Here is a 23,611-nt window from a genome sequence, read left to right on the forward strand (position 1 = left end):
ATCAGAAGCACAAAACACTGAAGGTAAACAGGTTCCATCAGGGAGAACCGAGTGGCTCTGAAATCACTTTTTACACACAAGCAAAGTTTCAGTTTCAGATTTATTTACAACTTAGTTCCAAGTTTAAGTTGAATAAAAACTGACTTTAAACTCAGGATCACAGATGAGCTCCTTTACTATGTTGATCTGTAGGCGTCTGTTCATAAACATAAACCAGCCCAAACTCATTTACTATAAAAAACGAAAGTAAAGTCTCTCTCTCTCTCTCTCTCTCTCTCTCTCTGTGTGTGTGAGTTAGCCCCTCCCTCTGACAGAGCAGTTCTGGAGAAACGAGAGTAAACTCTCTCTCTCTCTCTTCCTCTCTCTCTTCCTCTTCTCGGTCTGTTACATTACTTTGTGATCCATCTCAGCAAAATGGCAGAAGCTTTCCTAACAGCTCGGGATTCTTTTAGCTGTCCGATCTGTCTGGATCTACTGAAGGATCCAGTGACTATTCCCTGTGGACACAATTTCTGTCTGGACTGTATTGAGGACTGCTGGGATGAGGATGATCAGAGGGGGGTCTACAGCTGCCCCCAGTGCAGACACAGCTTCACTCCAAGGCCTGTTCTCAATAAGAACAACCTCATTGCTGAAATGGTGGAAAAAATAAAGACGATGAAGTTTCAAGCTCCTCCTGGATCTCCTGCTGATTCCCCTGCTGGATCTCTTGCTGGATCTGGAGATGTGGAGTGTGATGTCTGCAGTGGAACAAAACTCAGAGCTGTTAAATCCTGTCTGGTGTGTCTGGCTTCTTACTGTGAAGCTCATATTCAGCCTCACTATGAATCTCCTGCGTTTAAGAAACACAAACTGGTTGAAGCCTCCATGAATCTGCAGGACAAGATCTGCTCTCTTCATGATAAGCTTCTAGAGGTTTTCTGTCGCACTGATCAAAAGTGTATATGTCTTCTGTGCTCACTGGATGAACACAGTGGTCATAAGACAGTGTCAGCTGCAGCAGAGAAAACTGAGAAACAGGTAACTTCAACCATGCTCCTTCAAACCAAGATGGTTTGTTAGCTATAAATACATCAGTCTTTAAAAAGGGGCTCACTTGTTTTTCATGTTTTTAAAAATTAGACAAATTAAACTTTTGCTCATAACTATCTCTTTCCATCTAGTATATGTAAAAACTTACTTGTAATGTTAAAAATACATTTATTTGTATTTGTTATCATATCTCATGTTTTGTGTTGTACTTTGAGTTAACCATGTACACAAACAGTAAGACCCTCAAAGTGTATTTCAAATACACAAGATTGCAGTGTATTTAAAATGCGTTTCATTTATATAAAAATACCTGTCCATGTATTTCTTCCCCATATGGGAAGTAATGTTGAGCTTTGTGGAAATTCTCCTAAATATGCCGTACATGGATCATAGTTTCCTTTTTTATCTCAATAAAATAGTTTGGTGTACTATGCAATTGGTGTAAGTTGATACCTGTGATTCGATGAGGTGATGTTTAACTCCAGCTGCCAGAGTTATTCTGTATCCACTATATAACGGCATTTCGCAGTAGTATTTCATTATTTAACTAACAAATCTTTCTTTAGAATCAAGATTTTAATCATATATATACATACATACATATATATATACACTGCTCAAAAAATAAAGGGAACACTCAAATAACTCATCCTAGATCTGAATGAATTAAATATTCTCATTGAATACTTTGTTCTGTACAAAGTTGAATGTGCTGACAACAAAATCACACAAAAATCATCAATGGAAATCAAACTTATTAACCAATGGAGGCCTGGATTTGGAGTCACACACAAAATTAAAGTGGAAAAACACACGACAGGCTGATCCAACTTTGATGTGATGTCCTTAAAACAAGTCAAAACGAGGCTCAGTATTGTGTGTGGCCTCCACGTGCCTGTATGACCTCCCTACAACACCTGGGCATGTTCCTGATGAGGTGGCGGATGGTCTCCTGAGGGATCTCCTCCCAGACCTGGACTAAAGCATCCGCCAACTCCTGGACAGTCTGTGGTGCAACGTGGCGTTGGTGGAAGAAGCGAGACATGATGTCCCAGATGTGCTCAATCGGATTCAGGTCTGGGGAACGGGTGGGCCAGTCCATAGCTTCAATGCCTTCATCTTGCAGGAACTGCTGACGCACTCCAGCCACATGAGGTCCAGCATTGTCCTGCATTAGGAGGAACCCAGGGCCAACCGCACCAGCATATGGTCTCACAAGGGGTCTGAGGATCTCATCTCAGTACCTAATGGCAGTCAGGCTACCTCTGGCTAGCACATGGAGGGCTGTGTGGGTCTACAAAGAAATGGCACCCCACACCATTACTGACCCACTGCCAAACCGGTCATGCTGAAGGATGTTGCAGGCAGCAGATCGCTCTCCACGGCGTCTCCAGACTCTGTCACGTCTGTCACATGTGCTCAGTGTGAACCTGCTTTCATCTGTGAAGAGCACAGAGCGCCAGTGGTGAATTTGCCAATCCTGGTGTTCTCTGGCAAATGCCAAGCGTCCTGCACGGTGTTGGGCTGTGAGCACAACCCCCATCTGTGGACGTCAGGCCCTCATACCATCCTCATGGAGTCGGTTTCTAACAGTTTGTGCAGACACATGCACATTTGTGGCCTGCTGGAGGTCATTTTGCAGGGCTCTGGCAGCTCCTCCTGTTCCTCCTTGCACAAAGGAGGAGATGGCGGTCCTGCTGCTGGGTTGTTGCCCTCCTACGGCCTCCTCCACATCTCCTGGTGTACTGGCCTGTCTCCTGGTAGCGCCTCCAGCCTCTGGACACTACGCTGACAGACACAGCAAACCTTCTTGCCACAGCTCGCATTGATGTGCCATCCTGGATGAGCTGCACTACCTGAGCCACTTGTGTGGGTTGTAGGGTCCGTCTCATGCTACCACGAGTGTGAAAGCACCACCAACATTCAAAAGTGACCAAAACATCAGCCAGAAAGCAGAAAGGTACTGAGAAGTGGTCTGTGGTCCCCACCTGCAGAACCACTCCTTTATTGAGTGTGTCTTGCTAACTGCCAATGATTTCCACCTGTTGTCTGTTCCATTTGCACAACAGCAGTGAAATTGATTGTCAGTCAGTGTTGCTTCCTAAGTGGACAGTTTGATTTCACAGATGTTTGATTTACTTGGAGTTATATTGTGTTGTTTAGGTGTTCCCTTTATTTTTTTGAGCAGTGTATATATGTATAAATACATACTTTTGAGTCACAGGATTGGTTTGTATTGCCATTTACAGTTTACTATTTCCAAAAATTAGCATTTTTCCATTTACTGTTGCTGTTTAACAGTATCACCATAAATTTCCTAAACCTTTTTCTACAGTGTAGTCTTGCCCATTCACTTCAGGCAGTTGATAACACTGGAGCTCATTCAGAAACCGTTCTTAAGAAGAGATTTCTTCTTCAAACCCACTTATGCAGTTTTCAGAAAGATTCTGACTGTATCAGTGTTTTATTATTTGGGATTTATTCTTAGGTAAGAACAGAATCTACACACACTCAAGAGCACAAAGCTGCGAACAATCCTGCAGCTTAAGCACACGACAAGAATCTGACATCGACTTTTTCTTGGGACCTTTATCATGAACACATTTAAGAAAAAACTTTCACCGTGAACAAGGTCCAATAATTTTCATCCAGATTTAGTTTTCTTTGTATTATAGAACTTAGTAAGTGATGCGCTCGGACTGTGAGTGAGGGTGTACTGATTTGTGTGACATTGTGTCATTGTGCACACACTGTTTACAGACTTTGCCTCACATGAGAAACGAGCTCAGCCACCAAAGCACCTTTCATGAAAATAGAAATTGTTGTGGCTTGATAATCAGAAGAGATGAAAGTGTAGTTCTTGAGTCCCTCATGACACGGAGATGAATTTGCAGATCATATAGGTTGACGTACGTGTTTTTGTTTTGGTCTAGTCCATGTGCTTTCTTTGTTTTGATTCCTTCCCTTCGTTACCACCTGTGTGTGGTTAACCCTCGTGGTGTCCCTGTGTTTAAGCCCTGTGTTTTCTCGCTGGTCTTTGTACTGTCTGATCTTTGATCTCTGTATGGTTTTGACCCTGGACTGTTTCGACCGTCGCTCTCTCTGTGATGAAACATGCAGTTGGTCAGTGGTCTTTAAGTACGGACGATATCCAACATTTGCTCGGAAAGGCGTACTGTGCTGTAACATGAGGTCTCATTAATGATTAACATTGTCATATTTCCCACCCCTGTTTTACTGTGAAGAGGAAAAGATTCACAGAGCTCAGTTCCATGAGGCATGGCCTTGACTCCATTGCTACTGCGCATGCATGACTAAAATATATTGTTTGTTTGTTTAGAGGCAGTTAGGGCAAAACCGAGAAGACTGCAAGCGCATAATCCAGCAGAAGGAGAAGGATGTGCGGGAGCTGACACAGGTGATGGAAGACCTCATGGTGAGTAGACTGACCAAAACATTAACTAAACACTGAAGCCACTGAGAATTGAGGCTGGCTCTCCTCATATTAGCCAGTGAAGAGTCCAGTGTTCAGCCAGTTTCCAGATGAAGCCCCTCCTCTCTGTGTGTCTCCTAACAGCGCTCTGCACAGGCAGCAGTGGAGGACAGTGAGAAGATCTTTACTGAACTGATTGAGTCCATTGAGAGGAGACGCTCTGAGGTGAAAGAGCTGATCAGAGCTCAGGAGAAGACTGAACTGAGTCAGGCTGAAGACCTCCTGAAGAAGCTGGAGCAGGAGATTGCTGATCTGAGGAGGAGAGACGCTGAGCTGGAGCAGCTTTCACACTCAGAGGATCACATCCATTTCCTCCAGGTAACATCACTGACTCTCTCCTCATCTACAGAAGGAGCGTCCCTCACAAAGTGCTCTCTAATGCAGCTGCTATTAAAACTGCTATAAGCTTGCTGAAGTGTGCTGGAGCTCTAAAGGTTCTTGTATTTCTTACTCTTTGTATTTTATGTGTGTTTTTTTTTATGTCTCTGCAGGATTACCTGTCTCTCCCTGCCCTTCCTGGAGTTACTAAATTCTACAATATCAATACCAAGCCCCAGTTTTCTATAGAGTTTGTGAAGAAACTCGTCTCTGAAATGGAACAACTGAATTGGTTCAGCAAATTGGAAATTGTTAAAATATCTAAAGGTATTATAAATAACTCCTCCATCCTCATGACTTTTTAAAGTTTGTTATAGGAATCATTGGTTTCTGGTGTTTTAATTAATGGCAGGTTACTGTCATGACATTCTTAGTCTTTCATTAACATTGCAAGCAATTAGAGGAGAGGAGGGGTAGTGAATGAATGAAACAGAGTAAGAATTTATGATGTTTGTTTTTATCTTGAATAGTTCACACTATCCGGGCTGCTGAGCCAAAGACCAGAAAGGAATTCATGAAATGTGAGTAACAGAAATGAATACATTGCATTCATACAGTCACAGTCCCACCTCCAGGCAAACACATAGGACCTGCTTAATTGCTGGGGGGATATGCTGCATGCCCCTTTAAGCACTTTCAGCATACAGTTAGGACCATTTACTTTTGACACTGATTCCCAGATAGTAAAGTATACTCAGCCCGTCTCTGGGCCGAATTCTTTCTGCCAGCAAAAATAATCGCCACAGGTCAGTAAAAGAAAAGCATGTTGCGGACCCCTGAGCTAAGTGGTCAGTAGTGTCCAATTGCGTATTTGAGGACCACACATGACCGTCAGCTGTATAGGCTTGAGCTTGAATATACATATTAAGAAATGATTAGATGCTGGGCCGGCCTATGACTCTTAAGATCCCACCTCTTATCAACATACAGCATGGCAGTAAGTGAGCACAACAAAGTCGGAGAAAAAGTAAACAATGGATATTTCGGATTCACTTCTGTGAGGTGTCATCAGTAAAATGGACCTGGTACAACTGTAGATTTTAGAATATCCCACTGGAGACCTCCTTGTATTTGTCAGGTGAAAAATGATCACCACATTCACCACCACAGAGATTTCACCCAGTAACTTTACTGAATGTCCCTCTTGTTAGTTTGTGATTCATTGCTAAAGGCCACAGTTTGCACGTGTCTGTGTTAGAAGGAAATCAGTGGTAACGTATATTCGTGTCCGTATCTGTGTCCAGTGTTCCAGTCAAAGAAAATTTCCTCAAGGAAAGGTCCAGAACATCATGTCTAACTTGCATCATGATTCAGCGCCATATGCTGTTTACTGAAGTAGTAGTTATATCAACATCTGAACTAGTCAAGAACTGAATGTCAAGTCAAATAAAGTACAGTTCAGTCGTATTTCACCGATATTTGTTTTTCTCTTTTTAGAGAAAACATGTAAAGTAATCCGTCTCAATTTCTTCTCTGACTGCTGTTTCTCTCCTCCTCCCTAATCTGTGTGTGCTTCACTCACTCCAGTCTCAATGCCTATTGTAATGCCCAGGTCTGATTGGCTGAGTAGCTTCACGTGTGATATTTATAATGTATGCGATTGGCCTGTGAGTCTCTTGGGCTGCTAAAGCTACCTTAAAGGCTAGAAAAGTTACGCTGATGAAAATAGGACCACCCCGTCAAAATTAAATAATTCTCCATAGTTTGTTATAGGCCTATGTCTGCACAGGACAGCGTCTGGGTCTGGACTTGGGCCGTGGTCCACCTATTAGTGACCTCTGTTTTAGAATATGCCCCTGCACTCCAGGATCCCAGAGTTCGAAAAACGGGACGTTATGTGAATGATAATGTAGTTCCTATGCTATCTGAAATTCGTTGATGTCTATCCATGCCATTTTAAAATCATGTAATAATGTGTTGGCATAATTTGAAGCAAGTATATGAAGACTTTGGCTTGATTTTGTGGAAATGGTTCTGGTGAATGTTGGCACCTTGTGTTTGTTAGCACCATTAGCCAACAGTTGCAGTTCTAAACTAAAGAAGCAAAACTTGGACACTAAATGTGTCTTGGTGACAACACTACTTTCTCAGCAGGGTTTGTAGGGTTAGCATGTTTCTAGCAATAAAATGCAGGTTTGGAGGTATTGCTTATATATTTGGGCTCAAATGATAAACTACAAACCCAACATCCTTCATTTTAAACCGCTTGATCCAGACAGGATCATGGTAGCAGTAGGGAAAGCAGAGAATCCCAGACGACCCTGCCCCCCACAACTTTGTCCAGCTCATTCCGGGGTACCTGAGCTGCTCCCAGGACAACTTGTAGATATAATCCCTCCAGTGGTCCTAGGATGACCTCAGGGTCTCGTCCCAGTAGGCTGGTAAACCCCCACAGGGAGGCGTCCAGGAGGCATCATGCTTGGGTATAAAAGAGCATCTGGCTGTTTAAAAATAGTGTTCAACAGCCAGGGATTGCAAGGATTTTAGGTATTTCGCCCTGTACAGTTCAAAGTTACATAAAAAAATTCACTGAATCCAGAGAAATCTCTGTGCCTTTAGGGAAAGGCCGAAACGAAAAACACAAAGAATGCCCATGACCTTCGACCCCTCAGACGGCACTGTATTTAAAACATCATTTCATTGCTCCAGAGATGTTCATAAGACTGAAGTCCTGCAGGAACTGCAAGAAATTGTGCAAAGTTGACCCAGTTGTCGTCTCTTTCTTGAATGAAATACATCTTCACAGCTGGATAGTTCTGAAGAAGCCTTTCCACTGCTGGAAACAGGGAAAGCCACCTGGTGGGCACATGATGCCGTACCTTAAAACATCTCATTTCTGGACATTCAAAACGGGACTTCAGCTCACTTGTTTCACATTATAAGAAAACATACAGGTCAAACAAAATTTCCTTTTCACTGCTTTCTGTTTTTATTTGCATTTCACGTAGTGTCCCAACTTCTTTAGGATTGGGTTTATAGCATCCAGTGTTACACCAATATCATGTTGCTGTATGGTAAGATGTATCCACTGTTCTTGGACATAGTTCTTGGTTTTCCAGCCAAAATAGAATTACAATACACAGCTGCTTACCAACATTGCAAATTTAGGGTAAATTTGACTATAGGTCACAGTACGACAACAGGATTCGGTAAGAAACCTTGATTGATAGGAATAAATAACCACGATGTCGCAGCGCACATGTGGATATTTTGGTATTTGCCCAAATGTGTTAAGTCTTGTCTTTTTTTTTTCTCTCATCAGGTTTCTGTCAGCTCACACTAAATCCCGATACGATGCACAAAAATCTTTATCTGTGTGAACGGAACAGGCAAGTGAATTTGACTGGAGATAATCAGTTCAATTATCATGGGCCTACAACAAGATATCCAGAGAACTGGTGCCAGGTTCTTTGCGCTGAGCCTCTGTCTGGACACTGTTACTGGGAAGTTGAGATAAGTGGGCAAGTTTCTATAGCTGTGTCATATAAAGACAGTTGGAAGACCCAAGGAAGTAAATTCGTGTTTGGGTCCATTTATAGTTCGTGCAGTCTGGAGTGCTTTGACTCCAACTTGTATTTCAGAGAACATCAAGGTACGAAGAGTCTCGGTGTACACCCATGCTCCTCCAGAATAGGAGTGTATGTGGATCACAGCGCCGGAATTCTGTCCTTCTACAGCGTCTCTGACACAATGACCCTCCTCCACAGAGTCCACACCACATTCACTCAGCCCCTCTATGCCGGCTTTGGGATGAAGGCAAAGAAGAGTTCTGTTCAAATTTGTGATCGCTGTTAGTCATATGAGCGAGTTTTGAAGAGATGAGTTTAGATGCCTCACTTTTCCCCTAGGACTGGTGTCTGGGGGGTCTGATTGGATACAGCAGGGGGTGCTCCAGTTACGTGAGGGCCGTTGTACCACTGCAGAAGGAGGAGAGGGCTATTCCAGAAGTCACATCTGTGCCATCAGCCTCTACCTGACCAGACCAAGCACCTGAACTTTTTTGTGAACTTGTGTTATTGTTGTATAAATTTGCCTAAATTCTCTTTTTCTAAGTAAGGGGGCGAGTGCCTTGTTTTATTTATTTGTTTGTTTGTTTGTTTTCTGGTTCGGTACAGGGACGTAGTTTCATAAGTAGAATTTTGTTTTAAGTTAGATTAGTTCAGTTGTCTTTAGTTTGTTTTGGCCTCATCTCACCCCCTGAAGGGTTTTTTTTTTGTAAGCTCGTCTGCATTTCACCAATTTAACCCTAGACTTACTGGCTTTTCTAAGATTGTGCCTTTAACTTGTTCAAGTTAAAAGAAATAAATGCTGATAATTGGTCAAACATTTGTAGTTGGTGGTGTCTTGGCCTGGCAGTTGGATGGCGTTGGCTTTTATGTACAGCCTTAAGTGTTCTCCTAGACAGAGGAGGTCATAACAATCCCAAAACTAAATAATCTTAATATGTCTAACATCTCCTATTATCATATATGCAGGAAGGATTAATTCTAAACATATTTAACAGTCACTGGTTTTATATGAATATACACCAGCGACTGTGACTGCAGAGAGATTCTGGTCAAAACTGAGGATTTTGTAAATTGGCTGACTTATTCTTGGTCAGGTGACCTTAAAATCAGTAATAAAAATGATTTCTGTCATTATTTTGACAGAAAAAAATACCCAGCCATTAAAGCACAAAACACCAGTGACGCATAGAAGCTTTGTGCTGCCTGATAAACAAAATTTTAATAAAATGATTAAATACCTCAGGCCTTGAGATGCTTCCTCTCTGATGAGCCTCGACCAAAAGAAGCAGTTTAATAGAGCTGAAAATATGTCTTAAGATGTAAAATAAGAGTCCTGATAACACCAGTGAAATTCCTAAATTCCAAAATTCCTAAGTTAAACCTCTTAAAATATTGTTTTATATTAAAAATGGTTTTGTGATGAGCTGTTTTACAGATGCAGAGTGACTATGATACAGGATAAAGAAAATCAGAGAAATCATAAGGGAAACGGGTTTGAGAAACTCGGAAGACAGAGCGTTCATTTTCCTCTCTATAAGTTCTCTGGAATTCTGTCACGTTAAAGAAGAAAAATGCACTTTTCCGATTCACGTTGACTTTAAAGCATGTACTGTGTCTCTTTAGGGCTTAAAGGGAAGGTGTTATGGAACTGTACTTCAGTTATATCACTGCTGAACTTGTATTACGTGGAAAGTAGTTTTTTCGTGTCACTGATTATCGTTGTGTGTTCAGTATAAATCTTCACTTAATTGTGTCTTCCTGTATACTGACTTTTCCATTTATTCTTAGGATTTCTTAAATATTATCTAGGTGTATGTTAATTACACTGTAATTGTACATCATCAAACATTAGCTTGTGTAACATAATTGCTGTTTATTGGTCTGGCAAACTGTTGTTAACTTTGAATTTAATCATTCCTTATTTAAATGTACTTCAAGATCTCAAACCTGAGCAAAATGTATTTTCTTGAAATGTGCATGTAAATAAATTTCATTCAAACTTCATCTCATAAACACACATCTCTGAAAATTCAAAGTCACACAGATGCAGATATTCTGTTCAACACACACACACACACACACACACACACACACACACACACACACACACACACACACACACACACACACGAAACCCTTAAGCCTTTTTTCTCCAGAAGGTTTTCTCAGAGTAATCAGTCCTGGACTGTAATAAACACTGTAACTAGAGAGAAGTAGAAGCAAGTATTTACACCAGAACTACTGAAAAGAGGTTTAAATAAAAAAAAAAAGATAACTAGTAATAACTCTAAGCTTCTGAGGAGTTGTTTGATTATTGGTTTCTCATACCAGTATGTATACAATATGTACAATGTATGATAGTTACTAGATATTAAATGGTCCATTTTAGCATAGAGGAGTCAAAAAGAAGCATCACATATTTTACAAACCCAATTTTTAAAAAATGTGACGTTTAATGATGATTTTGATTGTTTTTAATGATGATTGTTTTTGGGGGGTCAGGATGGTCCTTTTCCTCATTGGCTTGGAGAGCACAATGTTCATTTTTTTCAGAAACAGTTTGAAAAGTAGACTCATCTGACCACAGCACACAAAACTTTGCGTCAGTCCATCTCAGATGAGCTTTAGCCCAGAGAAGTTGGCAGCGTTTCTGTCTGTTATTGATACAGGGGTTCTGCTTTGCGAAGCAGAGTCTTAACTTGCATTTGTAGATGCAGCAAGGCTTGCAAAGTTTTCTAGAGCCCATGGGAGGTATATTCATTACAGAAGCATGTCAGTTTTTAATGAAGTGCCATCTGAGGGGTCAAAGGGCAGGGGCATTCAATAATGCTTTTCAGCTTTGCCCTTTGTGCACAATCTCTCCGGATTCTTTGAATCTTTTTTATAATGTTCTGGACTATAGATGGTGAAACTCTTGCAATCGAGTATTAAGAAACATTGTTCTTAAACTGGTGGACTGTTTGCTCACATGTTTTTTGCAGTGTTAAACCTTGACTCGTACTTTTTACCTGTGGAAAGTGTGGAAACAGGTGTTTTTGATAATTCCACAAACCTCCCAGTCTTACATTGCCCATGCCACATTTTTTGGAGTGTATTGCATTGGTAAATTTGACTAGGAAAAATAGTAAATATGTCTTCTTTGTGCTGTAATTTTTTATTGTATTTTACCTACCATTATTTTTTTGTACTTTTACTCACTTTTGTGCAAGTTAATGGCATCATCTTGTAGAAAAAAGTACTTAGCCTGTTAGTCTAGCTTTAAACTGGTAAGTGCATTTGTGATCTTATTGAAGAAAAAAAAAAACCTTAGGAAGTAACTTACTTGAAACTAATGCCCAAAACAAACTGGAAACCAAAAAGACAACTAAACCCACCTAACACAAAACAAAATTACAATTTATATGAAATCTATGAAAGAACATTAGGTGTTCACCCCCTCACAAAGAGAACGGTTTACAAGTCTTTAGACAAACTCATACAAACAGCATCACAACCAAATCCTCAGGGGGTTGTTCTGGTCAGGTGGACTCTGACGACACAGGTGCGACCACTGAAAAAGCCCTCATATGCAACTGGAGCGCCCCCTGCTGTACCCAATCAGAGCCTTCCAGACAGGATCGTAACAGTTCAAAGTGTGCACTGGAGCTATGAGGCTAATGTAGCTAACATGTAATGGAAAGTTACAGCGATCTGTTAGCATTGTGCAAACTGCATGTCTAAATCATTACACACCTGCCTCAAATCACATTCTTAAATCATTTTTTGACTTAATTTTTGACATGGTTTCTCTGCTCGATCGTCACGTTTGAACACTATCATTGCCTGTGCTCACCGACGGTGATCAGTAAGACCAAAGTCAACTCTAACTAGCATAAACCAATGTTATCTTGTGTTCTCCTGAAAGCAGAGCAGTCTGCTTGTGAGCTAAATGTAGCCTTTGCTGTAATCAGTTAGCTACCTAGCATGCCAACTGTGTATGTACAAGTGTTTGAGGGGGTTCTGTGTGGTGCCTCACTCTTCCTTCAGCAAGCGAGTATTTGTACTGCCTATGTTTCACACAGACTCGTGTTTGCGAGGACAGAGAGGAGGTCAGCAAGGAAACGAAGTGGAACTGGGGTTAAGTGATAGTTAACAGGGGTATGCACATGCACAGTGAGCTTGTTGTTTATTCTCAGTTGTGTAGGTGTGGAGACGAAAGCTCTGTAGACACTACCTGGATTTACACATGAACAACTTTATTTCAAATGAACAAGATAGTGCTGTAGCCCTGTGGGAATCCCAGAGGCCAATGTGGGATCTCTCTCTTTGTAAAAGCTGACTCTGCTTATATGCTGAATGTACCCACATACTTAACGCATACATAACATGGTTAGAGACACACACATCCATACGTTCATATAAGGGAACATCTGGAAAAGTTCATACCATTGGCATTGTATACATTAGCTCCCTCAAGTGAAGCTCTCAACAGAGCACACACACATAATCAGAGGATCTGACTTTACGTATGAAATGAAATAACAAACACAAGATGAGTGTAAAGACACCTGAAACTGTAATGTAAAAAAACTGTAGTATTATGATCACATGACCACATGTAGGATGTGTATCCAATCCAGGACCACATCTGCACTGGGGTTCAAATCACATGTCTGTGCTCTGACAGCTGTAAAAGTCACATTTTTGCAATGTCTGTCATGCTGAGTAATCCTAGCCTAAGCCCCTCCCTCAGAGAGAGCACACTTATAGTGTCTCTCTCTGTTCCTCTCTCCCTCTCTCTCCTCCTCTTTCTGCTCCGTCTGTTCACATTCAGAGTGCAGTAAAATGGCAGACGCCCTCCTCACATCTCAGGACTCTTTCAACTGTCCGATCTGTCTGGATCTACTGAAGGATCCAGTGACTATTCCCTGTGGACACAGCTACTGTCTGGTCTGTATTGAAGGCTGCTGGGCTGAGGATGATCAGAGGGGGACCTACAACTGCCCCCAGTGCAGACACAGCTTCACTCCAAGGCCTGTTCTCAACAAGAACACCATGCTGGCTGAACTAGCTGAGGGTCTGAGGAAGACGAGGTTCCGAGCTACTCCTCCTCCTTGGTCTCCTGCTGATTCTGCTGCTGGATCTCCTGCTGGATCTGGAGATGTGGAGTGTGACGTCTGCACTGGATCAAAACCCAAAGCTGTTAAGTCCTGTCTGGTGTGTCTGCTCTCCTTTTGTGAAGCTCATATTCAGCCTCATTATGAATCTCCTGCCTACAAAAAGCACAAACTGGTTGAAGCCTCCATGAATCTGCAGGAGAAGATCTGCTCTCAACACGATAAACTGCTGGAGATTTTTTGCCGCACTGACCAGACATTTCTGTGTTACTTGTGTACGATGGATGAACACAAAGGCCATGATACAGTCTCAGCCTCGGCAGAAAGAACCGAGAAACGGGTAGGAACTTCTATATTTACTATATGATTTAAATATATACTATATTTCTATAGAGCATTAACTCCATTAAAATGATTATTGTTCAATGGTCCTGACTCATTTGCCTATCAGACCGTGAGCACAGCAGATGAATCATGAAAGCCACACCAACTGGACTTTAAACTTTTAGCAAACAGCATCAGTCTAGGATGACTGAGCTGAGCTAAAACACTCCGGTTATCTGCACTGTTGAAGGTTAATTTTTCATATTATAGTACGTAGAGCTAAGACAGTTGAGACTTATGTAATAATTTAATTTAAAATAAATGTCATAATTGAAAAATGTCTCTTGTCCTTTATATTGTGTGCAAATTTTAATGATGATTGGACCAAAAGAAACAGCACAAAATGACTTGGAAAAAATGTCTGGTTCCATTGACTTGCATTAAAAGTTGAGTATGTTTTTTCCTTCTCCTGTAAAGTTACTATTTTTGGAGATACAAGGTTTTGTTCTGACAGAAGTAATATATTACTATATCTATATATCTATATACACACATATACTGTGTATATATATATATATATATATATATATATATATATATATATATACAGTGGGTTGCAAAAGTATTCATACCCCTTGAACTTTTCCATATTTTGTCACATTACAACCACAAACATAAATATATTTCACTGGAATTTAATGTGAAAGACCAACACAAAGTGGTATACAATTGTGAAGTGGAAAGAAAATTATACATGAATCAAAACATTTTTTACAAATAAAAAACTAATAAGTGCAACGTGCAAAAGTATTCAGCCCCCCTGAGTCAATACTTTGTGGAGCCACCTTTTGCTGCAATTACAGCTGCAAGTCTTTTAGGGTATGTCTCCACCAGCTTTGCACATCTAGTGACTGAAATTCTTGCCCATTCCTCCTTGCAAAACAGCTCAAGCTCAGTCAGATTGGATGGAGAGCGTTTGTGAACAGCAGTTTTGAGATCTTGCCACAAATTCTCAATTGGGTTTAGGTCTGGACTCTGACTGGGCCATTCTAACACATGAATATTCTTTTTTTTTAAACCACTCCATTGTAGCTCTGGCTTTATGTTTAGGGTCGTTGTCCTGCTGGAAGGTGAACCTCCGCCCCAGTCTCAAATCTTTTGCTGACTCCAACGGGTTTTCTTCCAAGATTGCCCTGTATTTGGCTCCATCCATCTTCCCATCAACTTTGACCAACTTCCCGGTCCCTGCTGAAGAGAAGCACCCCCAGAGCATGATGCTGCCACCACCATATTTGACAGTGGGGATGGTGTTTTCAGAGTGATGTGCAGTGTTATTTCTCCGCCACGCATAGCGTTTTGCATTGTGGCCAAAAAGTTCTATTTTGGTCTCGTCTGACCAAAGCACCTTCTTCCACATGTTTGCTGTGTCCTCAACATGACTTCTGGCAAACTGCAAACGGGACTTCTTATGGTTTTCTTTTAACAATGGCTTTCTCCTTGCCACTCTTCCATAAAGACCACATTTGTGTAGTGCACGACTAATTGTTGTCCTGTGGACAGTTTCCCCCACCTGAGCTGTGGCTCTCTGCATTTCATCCAGAGTCACCATGGGCCTCTTGGCTGCCTCTCTGATCAGTGATCTCCTTGTTCGGCCTGTAAGTTTAGGTGGACGGCCTTGTCTTGGCAGGTTTACTGTGGTGCCATACTCTTTCCATTTCCGGATGATGGATTGAACAGTGCTCCGTGAGATGTTCAAAGCTTGGGAAATCTTTTTATAACCTAAGCCTGCTTTAAACTTCTCCAAAACCATATTCCTAACCTGTCTGGTGTGTTCTTTGGACTTCATGATGCTGTTTGCTCCCCAATATTCTCTTAACCAACATCTGAGGCCGTCACGGAGCAGCTGTATTTGTACTGAGATTAGATTACACACAGGTGGACCCTTTTGAGTCATTAGCAGTCATCAGGCAACTTCTGAATGCAATTGGTTGCACTCAGGGAAAAGGGGGCTGAATACTTTTGCACGTCGCACTTATTAGTTTTTTATTTGTAAAAAATGTTTTGATTCATGTATAATTTTCTTTCCACTTCACAATTGTATACCACTTTGTGTTGGTCTTTCACATTAAATTCCAGTGAAATATATTTATGTTTGTGGTTGTAATGTGACAAAATATGGAAAAGTTCAAGGGGTATGAATACTTTTGCAACCCACTGTATATATACATAGGGTTAGGATTAGGGCTAGGTGAGGGTTAGGCTTTGGGTAATTAACGTAACATATTAATATACATCTACTCAGTGTAAGTAATGTATCAACAGAACATCTACAACATATTTAGTGTATTCAGATGCTTCACTACTGCTACTTTACTGATATGTTGTTGATGTGTTACTGATAATCTGTTGAGTTTCTTAATCATCTACAAAAGATCACACAAAATACAGTATTACCATGTCTATATAGAATTCTTTTTATTGTACACTATATTGCCAAAAGTATTCGCTCGTCTGCCTTCACACGCATATGAACTTGAGTGACATCCCATCCTTAATCCATAGGGTTTAATATGATGTCGGCCCACCCTTTGCAGTTATAACAGCTTCAACTCTTCTGGGAAGGCTTTCCACAAGGTTTAGGAGTGTGTTTATGGGAATTTTTGACCGTTCTTCCAGAACTGATGTTGGATGAGAAGGCCTGGCTCACAGTCTCCGCTCTAATTCATCCCAAAGGTGTTTTATCGGGTTGAGGTCAGGACTCTGTGCAGGACAGTCAAGTTCTTCCACACCAAACTCACTCATCCATGTCTTTATGGACCTGCTTTGTGCACAGGTGCTCAGTCATGTTGGAACAGGAAGGGGCCGTCCCCAAACTGTTCCCACAAAGTTGAGAGCATGAAATTGTCCAAAATCTCTTGATGCTGAAGCTTTAAGAGTTCCTTTTACTGGAACTAAGGGGCCGAGCCCAACTCCTGAAAAACAACCCCACACCATAATCCCCCCTCCACCAAACTTTACACTTGGCACAATGCAGTCAGACAAGTACCGTCTCCTGGCAACCACCAAACCCAGACTCATCCATCGGATTGCCAGACGGAAAAGTGTGATTGGTCACTCCAGAGTACACGTCTCCACTGCTCTAGAATCCAGTGGCGGCGCTTTACACCACTGCATTCCACGCTTTGCATCGCGCTTGGTGATGTAAGGCTTGGATGCAGCTGCTCAGCCATAGAAATCTATTCCATGAAGCTCTCTATGCTGTTCTTGAGCTGATCTGAAGGCCACATGAAGTTTGGAGGTCTGTAGTGATTGACTCTGCAGAAAGTCGGCGACCTCTGCACACTATGCCCCTCAGCATCCGCTGACCGCTCTGTCATTTTATGTGGCCGACCACTTCGAGTCGCTGTCATTCCCATTCGCTTCCACTTTGTTATAATCCCACTGACAGTTGAATGTGGAATATTTAGTAGCGAGGAAATTTTCACGACTGGACTTGCTGCACAGGTGGCGTCCGATCACGGTACCACGCTGGAATTCACTGAGCTCCTGAGAGCGACCCATTCTTTCACTAACGTCTGTAGAAGCAGTCTGCAGGCCTAGGGGCTTGGCTTTATACACCTGTGGCCATGGAAGTGATTGGAACACCAGAATTCAATGATTTGGATAGGTGAGTGAAAACTTTTGGCAATACAGTGTATATTATGCATAATAATTCTGACAAATTTATTTCCAGGCCTGTTCTCACTGCAGGTTTGTTGTGGGGAGTTCTCCTTGACTTGATGGAGGACAGAATGTTTAGAGAAGATTGTGATCAAAATCCAAATTAGGTCAATTTCCTTTGTGTTTTGAAGCAAGAAATAGTTTAAAACTATAGTGGATTAATGAGAAACCAAATGTTCATTGTCAATTTTATAAGAGACAAAATATGAATATGATTTTTTTTCTACAGACACAGTTGGTAGGAATTCAGAAGGAATTGCAACAGGGAATCCAGCAGAGAGAGAAGAAGCTGCATGAACTGAGACAGGCTTTGGACACTCTTAGGGTAAGTACACTGACCAGAACAGATACAAAAACATAAAAAAATGGCTCTTGGCTTTGGCATAAAAACAGTAATATAACATTTGTCTGACGTGAAATGCTCTTTTGCAATAGAAAAAAAAAAAAAAAAAAAAAAAATATATATATATATATATATATATATATATATATATATATATATATATATACTAAAATATAAAAAATAGTTGCCGGCTCTTTTGATTAAGAGACCCTTATTAGTCCCACAACAGGGAAATTTCACCTCTGCTTTTAACCCATCCGTGAAGTGAGCACACACACACACCAGGGGGCAGTGAGCACACTTGCCCAGAGCGGTGGGCAGCCCAATCCGCAGCACCCGGGGAGCAGTTGGGGGCAGAATTGTTCACATCTTTGTGCTCTTGAGTGTGTGTAGATTCTGTTCTCACCTAAAAGCAAATTCCAAATAAGAAAACACTGATAACGTCAAAATCTTCATGAAAACTGCGTAAATGGGTTGAAGAAATAATTTCTCCTTAAGAACGGTTCCTGAATGAGGCCCAGTGTCCTAACTAGCTACCTAATTAGCGAGCTCACACTAGAAATCTTGTTAGCTGTCTGTTTTGCTATCAAGCTAGCTAATTTTGGTAGCTTGAGCTTTTGAAGTGAACGAAGTTAAAAAGTCTAAATCTGAAGAACCTTATGGTTTTGGTTCTTGTAGAACTCATTTAGGGATCTAAAAAGACCCTCTGAAAGAACAATTGAGTTCTTTATGGAACCATAATTGGTTCTTCTTGACATGTATTGAAAAGTGCTTTAGGGAACCAGAAGTAGTTCTTCAATAACATTGCTTCATGTACCTTTCCTGGTTCTATGTGCACCTCTATTTTAAAGACTCTAAGAGCTGAGTGAAACAGCAGCTTCAGATGAAGCCCCTCCTGTCTGTGTGTCTCCTAACAGCGCTCTGCACAGGCAGCAGTGGAGGACAGTGAGAAGATCTTTACTGAACTGATTGAGTCCATTGAGAGGAGACGCTCTGAGGTGAAAGAGCTGATCAGAGCTCAGGAGAAGACTGAACTGAGTCAGGCTGAAGACCTCCTGAAGAAGCTGGAGCAGGAGATTGCTGATCTGAGGAGGAGAGACGCTGAGCTGGAGCAGCTTTCACACTCAGAGGACCACATCCATTTCCTCCAGGTAACATCACTGACTCTCTCCTCATCTACAGAAGGAGCGTCCCTCACAAAGTGATCTCTAATGGATCTACTCTGGAGTTCCCTTGAGTTCTTGAAAGCTGTTTGTAATCTATTCATGTATTCTATCTTTCAATAGAGTTTCCAGGCTCTTTCCTCCCATAGAGGGACTACAGACTTACCCAGCATTAATGTTGACCCACACTTCTCATTTGAGGATATAAGAAAAGCGATGGCTGAAATGAAGGACAGAATAGAAGATACATATGAGAAAGAAGTGAAAAAAATATCCAGAGGTAAGCGGAAAGATTCAAACAAGAGTATAGGTTTTGTTTGGTCATTGTGTTCAGCCCAGCTTTTGTCCTCTAGGCTACACAATAAATGCAGCGCATTCAATGATGTGGCAGTCTGGACTCTGGCTACTGCACAGTGTGTGTATGTACTCTACTGTATATACGTAAACTAGCTGTTGCTTTCATGTCTTTGTTTTTTACACAGTGACTAAAATCCAGACTGTCCTGGTTCCTGATCCCAAGACCCGAGAGGAGTTCTTACTATGTGAGTTATACAGTGATTTCCAAATACGCACAATGATCACACAGTGATAAGTCATAGGGTAAACAAAGTTCGATACTGCACGAAATTGCAAATTTAAAATTTTCTCTTCGATAGATGCCTGTGATCTCACACTGGACCCAAACACAGTCTGCTGGTACCTCAGGCTATCTGAGGAGAACAAGAAGGTGATGCTCTGCAACACTAAAGAGCTCCAGGACCATCCGGATCATCCAGAAAGATTCCGTCTTTGCGGACAGGTTCTGTGCAGAGAAGGTTTGTCTGGACGTTGTTACTGGGAGGCTGAGTGGAGAAGAAATTATGAAGCTAATATAGCAGTAGCATACAAAGGCATCGATAGAAAAGAGTGTAACATAAATAGATTTGGAGGAAGTGATCAGTCCTGGTGTTTGACCTGCACATATTACAATTGCTGCTCCCACAAGGTTGGCGTGTATTTGGACCACAGGGCAGGGACTCTGGCCTTCTACAATGTTTCTGACACAATGACCCTCATTCATAGAATCCAGACCACATTCACCGAGCCCCTCTATCCTGGTTTTGGGCTTTGGGGTCGGGGTAATTCACTTCAGATTTGTAACTTTGACTGAAATGAAAGAAGGGGACTGGGGTGTAACTGTAGTGCATTTACATCAATTGAATTATGTTATGTGGGACATCGTCTGGTTGATTCTGTATGTGTCCCACATCCACACAACATCTAAACCTAACACTGCACTGTAAGTCATTTTCATGCATTTCAGCTAAAGCTCCTTAATAAGGAACCTTAATAATTAGGTTAGGTTAATCTTGCTCTTGTCGGAACCCAGTATATACAACGTATGCCTTATGATGACTATAGTGTCCAATAAATAACAGATTCTCCACATTCAATTCAACTAGGTGGTCTTAATAATACATTGAATCAATATTAAACTGTGAGAATACAGTGATTATTGCCATTTTTAACAGAGAAAAAGTGCCCTGGATTAATATTGCTTACTATATCTTTAACGATGGGGTAACGCTTATGTGGGTACGCAGTCAGAAGACGGATGAGGTCCTGTCCACACGGCTTTAACAAAACCATTTCCCACTCTCTCTCACACACTGTTTGAGTGAGAGAAATGTTGAGAGTGAAATCTAACAACCAAGCGAAAGCTAACCTAGCGAGTATGACTGAGCTATGAAACTAGCTCAGCCCCTCTGTATGTTATCCAACCCACCCGCCATAACAGCATGTGTGTGTATTCCCGGGATGCTCATCCAGCAGTAAAGTGAATAAGAACCTTTGCTCTGTAAAATCTGGATAACGCCTTCAGTGAGAGGGCAGAGAGGGAGAGTCAGCACCTGTAAATACAGTGTCCATGTCTGCCTGCTTTGTTTAGTTCTGCTTCAGTGGTGTAGCAGCCCTGGAGTGTTGAACTGCAGGACTTCAATTGAGAATGTTCATTCAAATATTAGGACCACATCCACACAGTTCTCAGATAGGTCTGATGAGACTTTACACAAACAAACAAACAAAAATATACACATACACACACACACACACACACACACACACACACACACACATACATACATACATGCATATATATATATATGTACATAGTCATGTGAAAAAATTAGGACACCCTATGAAATCCTGTATATTTAACATATTTGGACATGTGGATATTTAATATCAATTTTAACAATACTGTGGGATCCAAGTAATATGACTAAACAATTAAAAATTAAGAAAGGCCTTTTTACAATTTTCTGTAAAATGTAATTTTAAAAGTATGCAATTTCTGGTGAGGCATAATTTAGGACACCCCTACATATTGTCCCACTTAAAATAGTTAAGATCACACACAGGTGTATCACATCAGGTGCACATGATCAGAACATCGTTACTCAGCATTTTAAATGAGGCTTGCTCTGTTTAAACCTCAGAAAATTAGTTTGGTGTGTGCCTGACTGTTAAAGTGAGAGTGAGCACCATGGTGAGATCCAAAGAGCTGTCTGAGACCCTCAGAAGGAAGATTGTGGCTGCTTATGAGTCTGGTAAAGGGGGCTCCGCCATCTGGAAAATTGTTTACAAGTGGAGGACATTCACTGAGACCATGACCAGGTCTGGCCGTCCAAGCAAGTTCACCCCCAGAGCAGACCATATGACGCTAAAAGAAGTCACAAAAAATCCTAAAATTTCACCACAGGACCTCCAGCAGAGCCTGTTACTGTCGATGTGAAAGTGCAAGACTCAACAATCAGAAAGAAACTACACAAGTTTAATTTTCATGGGAGGTGTGCAAAGAGGAGACCTCTGCTCTCTAAGAGAACATTAAGGCCAGACTGAAGTTTGCCAGAGAGAACGCAGACAAAGACCAGGACTTCTGGAATAATGTTCTTTGGACAGATGAGTCTAAAATTTAATTATTTGGACATCAGAACAGAAGACATCTTTGGTGTAGACCAAATACAGCATTCCAAGAAAAGAACTTCATACCAACTGTGAAGCATGGAGGTGGAAGTGTCATGGTTTGGGGATGCTTTGCTGCAGCAGGACCTGGCCAGCATCATAGAATCCACCATGAATTCTACTGTGTATCAGAGAGTGCTTGAGGAACAGGTGAGAGCATCTGTAAAAAAACAAAGCTGAAGCGGAACTGGACCCTGCAACATGACAATGACCCAAAACATACCAGCAAATCCACCAAGGACTGGCTGAAAACTAAGAAACAGTGAGTCCTGGAATGGCCAAGTCAAAGTCCGGATCTTAATCCCACTGAGATGCTGTGGAGTGACTTAAAACGGGCTGTACATGCAAGAAACCCCTCAAACATCTCACAGCAGAAAGAATTCTGCGTTGAGGAGCAGGGCAAATCTTCAGATCGACGTCAGATATGGCTACAAGAAGCGACTCACTGAAGTTATTTCAGCCAAAGGGGGCAACACTAGTTATTAGAAGGTAGGGTGTCCTAACTTTTTCCTCCATTATAATATGCATTTTTGTTCATATGTTTTGTTTCATGAGTAAAACAACATTGGACATTGATATGTAAACATTTCTTATTAAAGAGCTGACTATTTATGGGGTGTCCTAATTTTTTCACATGACTGTGCGTGTGTGTGTGTTATTTATATATATGAATGAGATCTGGATATAATCAGATGTGTATGTAATTAAGTATTCTCTAATTAAAGCCAGTAAATGCGATGTGTCATTGACATTTCACCAACCTGCATCATACTCTTTCATTCTCAATTTAATGAAAACATATTTAAGACAGATGCTTGTAGTGAAATTCCTTTATGCTGTACTATGAAATGCACTGATACATTGTGATGCCGTGATCTGAAGGTGTCGATTCAACTGCATTGATTTTGGAAAGTTATAAAAGATTACAATATTCAATAAAAAATGCACATATTTTCCACATCTAAGGCCTGTAAGCCTTCATTTGGAACAAATTAAAACTTTTAAAAGGTATAATGATATTTACCTTTAAAACTTCTCCTTTTGTCAGCTAATTGGTCCACCTACTTGAATTTCCCTGCCTTTATGCATAACTCATGTCATGTTTATGAAAACGAAAATAGAGGGGAAAAGCGTAAATTCTAATTTATTGGGAACTAAACAATAAAAGTGCCCCCATGTAAGTTTTGGGGATTTGGCGACCTGGTTTTGGTGGAAATGTGTAATTGCAAACAAAGTGAAGAATTTTTAACATGGGCTATGCTTCGGACCCCTACCTCAAGTGGATGAATCTGATGATCGTGAGAACTCAGTCTAAACTTGGTGAAGGACCCATCTTCTGAGGATGTGAATCAATGATCTACTTTTGTCATTATATCTTTATCAGTATAATGTTGATTTTGCATTAGAGATCTAATTAGCAAACTGGAACCTCCTTTTGAGTCTGTGCATGTGACGTTAACACGTAAAGATGTATGGCGTTGTCTGAAAAAACTGGAAAAAATCTACAAGCCACGGCAGAGTTACTTAGGTGGAAAAACCAGGCATGACAG

At 41.1% G+C, this 23,611-nt stretch overlaps 1 protein-coding gene across 3 annotated transcripts; it reads left to right on the forward strand.

Moving 5' to 3' along the window:
• Positions 1-361: 361 nt before the first annotated feature.
• On the forward strand, positions 362-23,021 carry LOC108440677 (E3 ubiquitin/ISG15 ligase TRIM25-like). Of its 3 annotated transcripts, XM_017719685.2 has the most exons (7): positions 5,375-5,424; positions 13,226-13,848; positions 17,782-17,877; positions 18,813-19,046; positions 19,182-19,338; positions 19,541-19,600; positions 19,715-23,021. In XM_017719685.2, exons 2-7 carry the CDS (start codon positions 13,237-13,239, stop codon positions 20,206-20,208), a joined length of 1,653 nt encoding a protein of 550 aa, XP_017575174.2. In that variant the 5' UTR covers positions 5,375-5,424; positions 13,226-13,236; the 3' UTR covers positions 20,209-23,021. The 3 variants fall into 3 exon arrangements, with proteins under 3 accessions (XP_037392000.1, XP_017575173.1, XP_017575174.2); XM_037536103.1 differs by lacking the exons at positions 17,782-17,877; positions 18,813-19,046; positions 19,182-19,338; positions 19,541-19,600; positions 19,715-23,021 and adding exons at positions 362-1,020; positions 4,373-4,468; positions 4,610-4,843; positions 5,017-5,170 and having other exon boundaries at positions 5,374-5,424; positions 13,226-13,284; XM_017719684.2 differs by lacking the exons at positions 13,226-13,848; positions 17,782-17,877; positions 18,813-19,046; ... (1 more) ...; positions 19,541-19,600; positions 19,715-23,021 and adding exons at positions 362-1,020; positions 4,373-4,468; positions 4,610-4,843; positions 5,017-5,170; positions 8,166-10,358 and having other exon boundaries at positions 5,374-5,424.
• Positions 23,022-23,611: the final 590 nt, after the last annotated feature.

This window comes from Pygocentrus nattereri, chromosome 29, assembly GCF_015220715.1.
Source record: "Pygocentrus nattereri isolate fPygNat1 chromosome 29, fPygNat1.pri, whole genome shotgun sequence".
Taxonomy (NCBI): Eukaryota; Metazoa; Chordata; class Actinopteri; order Characiformes; family Serrasalmidae; genus Pygocentrus; species Pygocentrus nattereri.

Excerpts from the sequence above, each read along its gene's own strand:
- LOC108440677 (XM_017719684.2), top strand. The coding sequence starts at position 415 with ATGGCAGAAGCTTTCCTAACAGCTCGGGATTCTTTTAGCTGTCCGATC. Across the intron at positions 1,021-4,372 it reads CAGAGAAAACTGAGAAACAG|AGGCAGTTAGGGCAAAACCG; the intron begins GTAACTTCAACC and ends TTGTTTGTTTAG. Across the intron at positions 4,844-5,016 it reads ATCACATCCATTTCCTCCAG|GATTACCTGTCTCTCCCTGC; the intron begins GTAACATCACTG and ends ATGTCTCTGCAG.